The sequence below is a fragment of the Ranitomeya variabilis genome, chromosome 7 (assembly GCF_051348905.1).
Source record: "Ranitomeya variabilis isolate aRanVar5 chromosome 7, aRanVar5.hap1, whole genome shotgun sequence".
Taxonomy (NCBI): domain Eukaryota; kingdom Metazoa; phylum Chordata; class Amphibia; order Anura; family Dendrobatidae; genus Ranitomeya; species Ranitomeya variabilis.
In genome coordinates, this window is record NC_135238.1 from 201,136,884 (window position 1) to 201,149,652 (window position 12,769).

Consider the following 12,769-nt stretch of genomic DNA (forward strand, 5'->3'; position numbering starts at 1 on the left):
CAGATCTATAGTATGTTGGTGCAATGTAATGCACAAAATGAAATCAGTGGTAAAAAGATAAAGATGCATTATAGTCAGGCATACCCAAAACGAAAACTAGAATTGGGCCTCTTATCTCAGTCCCTAAATGTGAATAGACCGATTTGAGGAAAGAAGGATGGGACATGTTGGATTTTGACATGCACGATCCTTTGTTTTCAAATGGACCACTAGTACAGCTAGACATTTATCAAATCAGAAAAAAATGAAAATCGGTAGTTATAAAAAAAAAATCTATCTATGCGATAAAAAAAAAAAGAAAACGGCTGATCCATTCTTGCAGCAGGAGTCCCTCACTCATTATAATGTAGGTGGCGTATATGTTCGTGCCTAGAGGCGCTTTTTGCCTGCCAGGCTGTAAGGGGTTAAAATGCCCGCCCTGGCGGGGATTTTAGGAGAACGAAATCTTTCTGTCTGCCAACAGCAGAACCGTCGGCTGTGAAGAACAGAATGACTTGTAAAGAAAATTGAATGTCACAGAAATAATTAAAGTGTTCTTTATGTGAGCGCATTAATCAATCCTGCGCTCCCCTTAATAACTCTTCACTTGACATGCTGGCAGCGCTGATGAGCATAGTGGGCAGTAATGACCCATGATTACTTTTACGTTGCATTTAATAGTAAAAGTAATATGTTTGGAGGTTCGGGCCTTTCTCATGGCAATTTAGACCATGACCTGTTTTCTTCTCGGATGCGGTGCACTGCGCCCCAGGATTGTGCTTGGCATAACGGGAAAACCTTTCTTATGGATTTCATACATTACTAAGAAAATCTGTTTTACCTGGAGACCTGTTTAACAAAATGCCTGTGATCGTCAGTAAAATCCAGCGACAAACGGCCATTTAGTCAATCGTCCGTTAGGTTAAAAAACTTCCAACAGTCAGAAAATACAGTAACTATTGGGCATTCGGGGGTTTTTTTAATATCGCAGATATTTGCGTTTTTACTGTATTTATTCTACAAACATGTGAATGGCATATTTCTCTCTATTTGCCCATGCTCGTACCTTGGAGCGGAGCGTAATTTACTGGCAGATTTGCCATCCAGGATTCTTGGTAGGGAAATTAAAGGGCTTGCTATGGTGGTAGTCACAAAGGTTGTCACCCAAAAAGTACTCCTGACGTGCGCGTTAATTCTGGGTTCCTTTTTCTTAGAATTTTGCATTGCACCATTCCTCTGTTGTTCCTCCTGGAAATAATTGAAACATGTAACAACTGGGCAGAATAGTTCTCCTTGTCAATAAGGTGTGTGCTGTGGGGGACGCAGGGACAAGGAAACTGTAGCATCCAGTTGTTCATGTATTATTATGTTTCCAGGAGGACTATAGAGGATCAGAACTCTAAAAAAAGTGTTCCAGGGGCTTTAAAGGGCTGTTTTCATTTTTTATCATGAGCAGCATGTCACTCCCCAGTCTTCTGGCTTGCTGCTTGCCAGGGAGTGATGCGTCCCTGACAATTGACCTTTCAGACCAGCGGCATGGTCCGAACTGCGTGCTTTTTTTCTATGCTGCAAGCAGGGACAGATTTGCCTTTGCAACGTCGGTGGATTGCCGGGGATCCTGCCGGCTTTAGAGCTGCACTTACAAGCTCTGTAGCAAAACACTTACAAATGCTGCATGCTTTTCCTAGGAAATCTAGACAACGAGCTGCAAATTATAGAGTTAAAAATCCCTTTTTTCTTGAGAAAGTTGATTCTTTGCAGTTTTACCCATTTATGATAAGGATAAAACCCCTTTAAATGTCTTCTAAAACTGATGTGTCAGGAGAGATCATTTTTGCCATATATAAGGCTCTGTTCACAAACCATAGTGCAATGCTGGATCCTTCACCCAACAGGCCCCCCAGCACCCGATGAGTTACAGTAGACATTGGGTTTCTCCAGTTGATGAGGGTGGCCGGCTGCACACATCCCCATGACTCCGATAGCCCAACACGCAGAGTAGAACAACTCCTATGTATTCTAGTTATTTGTTACTTTATGGTTATATAATAAGCGCTACGTAAACACGACGCGCACATGATAAATGGTGCCGCTATCACACTTCGTTTTGACAACATTTATATTAGTTATATATTTTTTTTTTTACATTTATATTACTGGGGCAGTAGACCAGAACAAGAATGATTGTGTCCTCCGCCAACATAATTGATTTACTGAAACCTTCAATCTAAATCACCCGCTAATATAGAGCTAGCTGATATAACTGCGAGCCAACAAGATAATTCTAGCACTTTATCTGTATAATATAGCAAAGCTTATTAATAACTATCCCCCCCCCCAAAAAAAAAACTGTTGTATTGGAGAAACAAGTTATAAGTGGAATTTTAGAGCAGCGATAATGACGATAAACTTGTAAACTAAGCTGGAAAAAAAGTAATCCTCAATATCTAATATAGCTAAATAGCATCATCCGAGAACATAAAAGGGTTCCCTAAAATTATATAAAGATGGCTGACATAAACCGTCACAGTAGGTGATAGGCGAGGGCCGCACTTGGGGTCGTCCACGAAGCCTATTTAAAATAGCCACATTTTTGCATCTAGTAGGTGGCCTTAATGTTTCCCTCTGGGGTGACATGCGACATCCATGTTGGAGTTCTTCTAATTGTCCTATGATTTTGACCATATAGGAAATGCAAATTGCCTCTTCTGAGAAAAAGAAGACTTATATAGACTTATATATATAAGAGGACCATATAGGAAAACATTCAGATATAGCCACACAAGATATGTAATATTGGAGTCCCTTCGTAGCCTGATTAGTCAAGAGTAGACCACTTGTCCACAGTCCAGTCCCTTTAAAGAAGACCTTATAAAGTTATTTAGCTCATACAGTTTAGATAAGAATTTATGATAAATCCAACAGTCATGTACTTTTTCCCCTATATGATGTAGATCAATCATACAGTAATTAGGAGGCGTCATGGAGGCGTCATGCAGTGGATAAAAAAAAAAAAAAGAACGCTCTCTCTCTGTAAGCTTAGTGCAGACTTTCTCCTATGTGAGACATTTAATGGCAGACAGCTGTCCTCAGTGATATCAGCACATACTGTGTAGCATAAAGCAGAGCGGAGTGTGATTACAAACACTTTCATCTCACAGCAGTTAGTCTGGGGGGAAGGGAAATACTGACTGTCCTGAGATGAAAGCTGGAAGTAGTTGTAATCACACTTAGCACTGCTCTGTACTACAGAGTACCTGCAGAGAGCAGGGCAGTCCGTCATTACATGTCTCACACAGGAGAAAACCTTCTGTAAGGCTTCTTTCACACTAGTGTCGTACTCGGCCCGTCGCAGAGCGTCGGGCCAACGTACCGACGCTAGCGTTGTTTGTGGCGCACAACGGGTGCAGCGGATGCTGTTTTTCCACGCATCCGCTGCCCCATTGTGAGGTGGGGGCGGAGTTCCGGCCGCGCATGCGCGGTCAGAAATGGCGGCACAAAAAAAGTTACATGTAGCGTTTTTTTGTGCCGACGGTCCGCCACAACACGACGCATCCATCGCACGATGGATGCGACATGTGGCAATCCGTCGCAATACGTCGCTAATGCAAGTCAATGGAGAAAAACGCATCCTGCAAGCACTTTTGCAGGATGCGTTTTTTCGCCAAAACGACGCATTGCGACGGATGCCAAAAAACGCTAGTGTGAAAGTAGCCTAAGCTGATTTATAGCATGTTCATTTTTTCCCCTGCATAACACCTTTTGCTCAAGATTGATCAACGTCAGCAGGTCACTTCCTTAGAGATGAGGCAGCAAAAACCTGGTGACAGATTCTCTTTAATTAGCGTATAATTTGAATGGTATCTTTTGCGCATCAACTGTTATACGCCCAGTCTCTGACAGTTTTAATAGGCACACGCTCAGGCTGACTGTTTATAGGAGCACGCTCAGTTTGTAGGTGCACAATGACTGGCAGTGTTTATGGGCACACATGCTGGCTGACGCTATTTGTGTGTGTCCTTTCTGGCTGACACTAATAATGTGTGCACTTTCTAGTTGACACTTGTTATGGGTCACTCGGGCAGACACTGTAGCCACATTCGCCTGGTGACACTAGTATTGTCTGCATTCTCTGGCTGATTATGTTTATAGGTGCACTCTCTGGCCAGCTATGATCACACTGTCTGACATGGTTAATTGGTAGTCTCACTGTCACTAGTTGTGAGTGCACTCTCTAGCTGACACTATTGTTGGTTGCACTCTTTGGCTGACACTGTGTTTGCACTCTTTGGCTGACACTATTTGTGCACTCTTTGGCTGACACTGTGTGCACTCTTTGGCTGACACTGTGTGCACTCTTTGGCTGACACTGCACTCTTTGGCTGACACTGTGTGCACTCTTTGGCTGACACTGCACTCTTTGGCTGACACTGCACTCTTTGGCTGACACTTTGCACTCTTTGGCTGACACTGCACTCTTTGGCTGACACTGTGTGCGCACTCTTTGGCTGACAATGTGTTTGCACTCTTTGGCTGACACTGTGCACTCTTTGGCTGACACTGTGTGCGCACTCTTTGGCTGACAATGTGTTTGCACTCTTTGGCTGACACTGTGTGCACTCTTTGGCTGACACTGTGTGCACTCTTTGGCTGACACTGTGTGCACTCTTTGGCTGACACTGTGTGCACTCTTTGGCTGACACTGCACTCTTTGGCTGACACTGTGTGCGCACTCTTTGGCTGACAATGTGTTTGCACTCTTTGGCTGACACTGTGTGCACTCTTTGGCTGACACTGTGTGCACTCTTTGGCTGACACTGTGTGCACTCTTTGGCTGACACTGTGTGCACTCTTTGGCTGACACTGCACTCTTTGGCTGACACTGTGTGCGCACTCTTTGGCTGACAATGTGTTTGCACTCTTTGGCTGACACTGTGCACTCTTTGGCTGACACTGTGTGCGCACTCTTTGGCTGACACTGTGTGCGCACTCTTTGGCTGACACTGTGTGCGCACTCTTTGGCTGACACTATTTGTGCATTCTTTGGCTGACCCTGTGTGCACTCTTTGGCTGACACTGTGTGCACTCTTTGGCTGACACTGTGTGCACTCTTTGGCTGACACTGTGTGCACTCTTTGGCTGACACTGCACTCTTTGGCTGACACTGTGTGCACTCTTTGGCTGACACTGCACTCTTTGGCTGACACTGCACTCTTTGGCTGACACTGTGTGCACTCTTTGGCTGACACTTTGTTTGCACTCTTTGGCTGACACTGCACTCTTTGGCTGACACTGTGTGCGCACTCTTTGGCTGACAATGTGTTTGCACTCTTTGGCTGACACTGTGTGCACTCTTTGGCTGACACTGTGTGCACTCTTTGGCTGACACTGTGTGCACTCTTTGGCTGACACTGTGTGCACTTTTTGGCTGACACTGCACTCTTTGGCTGACACTGTGTGCGCACTCTTTGGCTGACAATGTGTTTGCACTCTTTGGCTGACACTGTGCACTCTTTGGCTGACACTGTGTGCGCACTCTTTGGCTGACACTGTGTGCGCACTCTTTGGCTGACACTGTGTGCGCACTCTTTGGCTGACACTGCACTCTTTGGCTGACACTGCACTCTTTGGCTAACACTATTTGTGCATTCTTTGGTTGATACTGTGCATTCTTTGGCTGACACTGTGTGCACTCTTTGGCTGACACTGTGTGCGCACTCTTTGGCTGACACTGTGTGCGCACTCTTTGGCTGACAATGTGTGCGCACTCTTTGGCGGACACTGCACTCTTTGGCTGACACTGTGCACTCTTTGGCTAACACTATTTGTGCATTCTTTGGTTGATACTGTGCACTCTTTGGCTGACACTGTGCACTCTTTGGCTGACACTGTGTGCACTCTTTGGCTGACACTGTGTGTGCACTCTTTGGCTGACACTGTATGTGCACTCTTTGGCTCACAATGTTTTTGCTATCACTGTTTTTGGGTGCACTCTTTGGCTGACACTATTGTGGGTTGCACTGTTTTTGGGCGCACCCTCTGGAGGACACTTGTTATAGGCGCTCCATGGCTTACTATGTTAGGTTTTCGGTTGTGCTCTGTCTGATTTACAATGTTTGGCGAACAGTTTATGGACAAGTTGTGAGTACCGCTCACATTGTAATTGAAGGGGCATGGGCGGAGTACTTGAAGGTGGGACCTATGTGAACATTTTCTGCACTGTTCTTCACCTTCCATAATATCGCTCTGAATTTTCAGCCATTTTCTTCCATCATGTATATTGTAAGGTTGTGCGTTTCTATCTATGATTAAATCTAATTATGCAATGCACTGACTTTACTGCCCAGCCTATACCATCTACTCCACTTTCCGTGTATTTGCCATCTTCTCTAATGATTTACCTTCAGTTTGCAGCCAGTTCTCAACAGCTCATAAAGATTTTATGGGAAAATTAACCCATTGGAGCAGAGCCATATTTGCCCTATTAAAAATGCCTATTCTTTGAAAACCTCGGTATAAATTGCATTGCAATGTGTGCTGTGTAGGTTCATAAGGTGTTAACCAACATGGAATTTATGGGTGATCCTCAGTTCAGATTCTTGCTTGGACTTACTCCTTATTAAAGAACTAAAGTCCTGAGCATGAATGGCCGTGATTACTACATATTGACTTCAGCTAGAAAATCTGTGCTGAAACATACAGTATATCTGCAGCAAAGCATCCGCCGTAGAAGAAAACGTTCTCATCTTTTATTTTAAAGCATCATCATTTGTTGTATACCGGAAGGAACATGTCTTGTTATGAGAGCAACAGCGCCACCTCTAGACCTCAATTATAAATGCAGGATGGTTCTTTGGCCGCCATCTAGCAGGTTTAGTATAATGTAAAGGTGACCATACACCTTAAATAACTGTCCGCCGCAGTTATTCCTCCCATTTATACACACATTCTGCCTATCTGCATCTTTTATTGGAAGGTGGGAAAAAGTTGCTACCATCAGATATAACCAGTCAGTGTTATACCTTTCATCGGAACGAGGATAAGGCATGTTGAAATCCAACATGCCCAATCCTTCTTTCCCCTGACCTCTGCTAATAGGGAATAGTCCAGTGGACTCATGTATATCAGCCGTAAAAAATGGTTTATAAAGCTAAAACTGCCAGAATTCTGGACTAATTTGTGCCAAAAGACCTTCTTAAAGGACTTGGACTTTATTGTGCGTTTTAGAGACTGCTGACATCTTGCCCTTCAGGGGAGTGATTTTCCTGGAAATGGGTGTGGTTTGGCTGGGAGGGGTGTGGCTTATCATATGAGGCTATGCGCCCCAAAAGATGTGCCAAAATTTGACAAAGTAAGCCAACTAAATAAGTTGCATAAACTTGGACTAGATAGTGTACATACACACCAGATTTATCAAACATGAGGCGCTATGATATATCTGACACATTTTAAGACTGAAACGCGCGTCGGGGCTGCGTGGACCCACACCAGCAGGCCTTATGGGTAAACAAGCTGCCGTCTGAGCTTCGTTGTTAGCTGTAGTTGGGCTGGTGGGTACAGTTAGAGTGTCACACACTCTCCCAGACTGAGCTTTTGACAGCAAGAATAACACTGCATGCAACACTATTGTTGTCGCTAAAAATGAAGGAAACCCCAAACGTTAGAGGATTATCAAGTTTTGTGTAATGGATCAGTAGAGCGTAATATCGGTAGTCAGTCGTTCGCTATAACTTTCTGCTCTTGTCTTCCTATCCTTTTTGTCAGGTATTTTTCCGTGCATTGTGTAAAGTTTCCTTCCGGAGTTGTCAGAGCGCCGCATGGATGTTATTACTTTGCTGTGAACTTTGAGAACTTCTTCCATTTGGTTCTAAAGAGAAAGTTTCCCCTTTACCTCTAGAATGAAGTCACCCTGCTGAGAAATGAAGTGGCGCAGCTGAAACAGCTTCTTCTGGCTCATAAAGATTGCCCTGTAACCGCCATGCAGAAGAAATCTGGCTATCATAGTGAGTAATGTTCCATTACCCATGGCCTTGGGCTACGTCGTGAAATACTGCCAAAATGAACCGTGCCTCTATTAATATAGGAAGCCTCCTATGCACTTCTAGTGTTTAACATTAAATATGGAAAATAAGGCAAGGTTAGCGCTCGCTACATTGAGATGTTGTATCAGTAGAATTAATCTCCACGCTGCTCTCCGCAAAATATTTCCTTGCTGCATATGATTAACTTCAGTGTAAGTCTCTCTGGCACTTAAAGCTTTAAAACATTTTGCAGATTTTTTTTTTCCACTTTTCAAGCAGTTTTTAATTAGTACTGTATGCTGAAAAAAAAAATCCCTAAAGCGATTGTGTTCCTGTTTTTCGCATATACAGTAGGATAAACATAAGCAAAAGACTCGGGTAAGTTTCTCCAGTGAGTGAAATAAACACATAAAAAATGATATGTATGTATAGTCTGACAGATTTTATTGTAATGGGATTTATTCCGGTTGCACACAGAATTGATTTCCGCATCTTGAATTAAATGTCTAATATTTCTGTTCAGCGGCTTGTGTGTGGAATGTTAATATTCATCAGCCAGGGATTTGCAAGTCCTACATGGCGCTGCTTGCCTGTAAGACTAAAAGGCTCAGCATGACCAGTCTGCTACTAATGTGATTCTACAGGTTGCTGAATTTGTGGCAGCGTCCGAAGATCTGTGCAGTTTTATTCCTGTGTGTTGGTGAGACAGTGGCATGTAAAAGTTTGGGCACCCCTGATCAAAATTACTGCTATTGTAACAGTTAAGCAAGTTGAACATGAAATGATCTCTAAAAGGCCTAAATTTAAAGATGACACATTTGTATTTTAGCTGAAAAAAAAAAAAAAAATATATATATATATATATATATACCGGTAGGTATATATCTTTTACATTTTAAAAATTGCAAAATGGGCCAATGCCAAAGTTTGCGCACCCTTGGGGAGATTTGTGTGCTCAGATAACTTTGACCAAGGATTCAGACCATAATTTGCCTGTTAGAGTTATGGCTTGTTCACTATCATCGTTAGGAAAGGCCAGGTGATGCAAATTTCCCAGGTTTATAAACACCCAGCCTCCTCTAATCTTGTGCCAAAAAACAGCAGCCATGGGTTCTTCTAAGCAGCTGCCTAGTACTCTGAAAATGAAAATGGTGGAGGCCCACAAAGCAGGAGAATGCTATAAGAAGATAGCAAAGCGTTTTCAAGTTTCCCTTTCCTCAGTTCAAAATGTAATTAAGAAATTTCCGTTAACAGGAACAGTGGAGGTCAAGATAAGGTCTGGAAGACCAGGCAAAATTTCAGTGAGAGTTCCTCATAGGATTGCTAGAGAAGCAAATCAGAATGCCCGCATGGCTGCAAAAGACCTCCAGAAAGATTTAGCAGACTCTGGACTTGTGGTGCATTGTTCTACTATTCAGAGACACCTGCACTAATATGACTTTCATGGAAGTCATCAGAAGAAAACCTCTCCTGCATCCTCACCATAAAATTCAGCGTCAGAAGTATGCAAAAGAACATCTAAACAAGCCTAATGCATTTTGGAAACAAGTCCTGTGGACCGATGAGGTTAAAATAGAACTCTTTGGCCACAATGATCAAAGGTATGTGTGGAGAAAAAACGGCACAGAATTTCAGGAAAAGAACATCTCGCCAACCATTAAGCTTGGTGATGGTCAATCCTGCTTTGGGGTTGTGTTGCAGCCAATGGCACAGGTAACATTTCATGGTTAGAAGGAAGAACGGATTCAATAAAACTTCAACAAATTCTTGATGAAAACATAATGCCAGCTCTAAAAAAGCTGAAGCTGAAAAAATGATGACTTCTACAAATGGATAATGTTCCTTAACACACGTAAAAATCCACAATTGATTATCTCAAAAGGTGCACGCTCAAGGTTTTACAATTAAAATATGCAGGTGAACTGGGCCCTGGGTTCCTCCTAATGCAGGACAGTGCCAGACCTCATGTGGCTGGAGTGTGTCAGCAGTTCCTGCAAGATGAAGGCATTGAAGCTATGGACTGGCCCGCCCGTTCCCCAGACCTGAATCCGATTGAACACATCTGGGATATCATGTCTCGCTCCATCCACCAACGTCACGTTGCACCCAGACTGTCCAGGAGTCGACTGATGCTTTACTCCAGGTCTAGGAAGAGATCCCTCAGAAGAACATCCGCCGCCTCATCAGGACCATGCCCAGGTGTTGTAGGGAGGTCATACAGACACGTGGAGGCCACACACACTACTGCGCATCATTTCCTTGTCTTGAGGCATTTTCACTGAAGTTGGATCAGCCTGCAATTTGATTTTCGACTTTGATTTTGAGTATTATTTCAAATCCAGACTTCCACGGGATACTAATTTTGATTTACATTGATCTCTTTTACGTTTCATTGTTCTCAACTCATTCCACTACGTAATGAATAAAGATCTGCAACTGGAATATTTCATTCAGTGATATCTAGGATGTGGGATTTTAGTGTAACTTTTTTTTTTTTTTTTTTTGAGCAGTGTATGTACTGTATTTAATATATGTATATGTGTGTGTAATATTTTTTTGTTACTTAAATGCCTGTATTTGAGGCTGGGATTCATTTTTTGCTGGGGGTTTCAATACAAATTTTGCACACTTCGGCTTTTTACAGTCTCTTTGTTTTCCCGCACCTTCAACTTTGTTGTGGTCATAAATCAGCTGAGAAAAAAATAAAAAAGACAAATAAGTTTTGAAAACCGTCAGAAGGAGCTCACTGACGAATTCTCGCTTAACACATTCTGTAGCTAGCAGTAGCTCGTGCAACGCAGATGCTAGAGAAGGCAAACAGCACAAAGTTTTTAATGAAGCACAATTACAGAAATAAAGTTTAGCCAAAAATACATGCATTTATGTAAGAAAAAAATGTCCCCAAGGGTGGAGAACTCCTGTAAGCTGGCCATACATGTGAGCTAGCTTTCTACCGACCCTTTGTTTGTCACAGTTATTTCTCCTGACCCCCACCATTCTAATGTCCGTGTGCTGCCTGATTTTTTTTTTATTATTATATAGGTGACGTACTCACTGAGTAAGTCCTATGCTCAGCCTCAAGATCAGATCACTATAGGACATGCATTTGGCTACGTGCAGGCGCCGGACAGCATCATGACGCTGTTAACCTGCAGATTAACCCCATATCTGCAGGCCAACAGCATTATTTCTGGTGACAGGTTCCCTTTAAAAAACAGCCAGTTTAATGGGGAGGGCTCATATAAATTCAATCCCTTAAGGGGGTTTGTCAGGCCCTAGGATACGAGTCTGCAGTTAGTTTTTGTGACTGCAGACTTGTGAATGCTCACAGCGACCACGCTGCGAGCTGTCAGGTTTCTCCAGCGCGGGGACCAGGCAGTCATGTGACTGCCAGTATGCGATTTCCATACTTCCAGACACATTCTGATTAGACATGTCCAGCATCGCTCAGTTCACTTTCATTGAGCATGACCGCGCACGTCTAGTCGGCACATGACTGCATGTAGACAGATTGCCAGTACCAGAGAATCCTGACAGTGTGCGTTGTGAGGATTCACCAATCTGTAATCACATACAGTGCTTGCAGACATGTACCCCAAGGCCAGGCAACCCCTTTAAGGATAAAGCCAATTTTCTTTTTTTCCTCCTCTTCTTCCAAGTGCTATAACTTGTTTTATTTTTCTGTTAACATTGCCTTTATGAGGGCTTGTCTTTTGCAGGATAAGATGTAGTTTTGAATGGCGACGATAATTTTTTAATTTACTGAACTGAAAAGCAGAAAAAAACTGCAATGAAATGGTGCAAGAAAACAAACACAATTGTGACCTTGTTTTTTGGAATTTTTTTTTACGACATTCATTTTTTCTGGACATTTTAAGACATGGAAGATGAGCTTTGGTTGGTCCAATAAGCCACACTTTTTATTAGAATGTGTTAATAAATGAGGCATTTACCTCGTGACCATGGAGATAATATTCCTGTATGAGCCTTACATAAGTAGTGGCCAGCCTCTTTAATCATGGAAGACTTTTCATGGCTAGGTTTGCGAATTCAGTCCAGTGACCTGTTGCTTTGTGGTCGGTTCTTCTGGCTGTGGATCTATTGCTCTTTTCCTTCCCTGTCCAAATGCCTGTTGTTCCTATTGTTTTTATCTTCCTTTTAGAATTGCTCCTTTCCAGGTGTTTTCCATTTTCCCATTTTTGTTTGCCCTATCACGTTCTGGGTGGGGCTTTATATATTATCCCTTCACTGCACTTCCTTGCTGGCTATGCTTCAAGTTGTATTTGTGCTAATGATTTCTAGCCCTTTATTGAAGGTACTTTCCCTGCTAGCCTTGCACCTCTTATATTCTTGCTGTGTGTCTGTTTGTCTACCTTCCCAGTACCTTTTACTTTTATCCATTTTAGATTTCATGGAGGTTATTCTAGTTTCATTTATTTTTTATTCTCCATACAATTACCTATCTTCCCTTTTATGAACATGATTTAAGTTTCTCACTCCAGGGCTTTTTGTCCACTTGCACACCTTTCTCTCCCTTTTTTTGGCAGTGTGCTGCCTTCTCCCCTCTGGTTCCTTAGGAGGCATGAGAAACCCCTCGACGGTCTTTTAGGAAGTCAGGTCCTAGGTGGTGTTATTAGTATTGGGGCTAGGGATTGACTAGTCTGTACACGGACCAGTTGGGTATAGGTGCTGCTTCCCTCTATAGCAGTGTTCCCCAACTCCAGTCCTCAAGAGCCACCAACAGGTCATGTTTTCAGGATTTCCTTAGT

At 42.9% G+C, this 12,769-nt stretch overlaps 1 protein-coding gene across 3 annotated transcripts in view; it reads left to right on the top strand.

Annotated features, from left to right (window-relative positions):
• ATF2 (activating transcription factor 2) overlaps window positions 1-12,769 on the top strand; it is a 120,001-nt gene that overhangs the window by 76,917 nt on the left and 30,315 nt on the right. For all 3 annotated transcript variants that reach the window (XM_077272646.1, XM_077272648.1, XM_077272647.1), the window contains exon 11: window positions 7,877-7,982. In XM_077272646.1, the coding sequence (XP_077128761.1) occupies window positions 7,877-7,982 (106 nt within the window). The remainder of the gene's footprint in view (window positions 1-7,876; window positions 7,983-12,769) is intronic.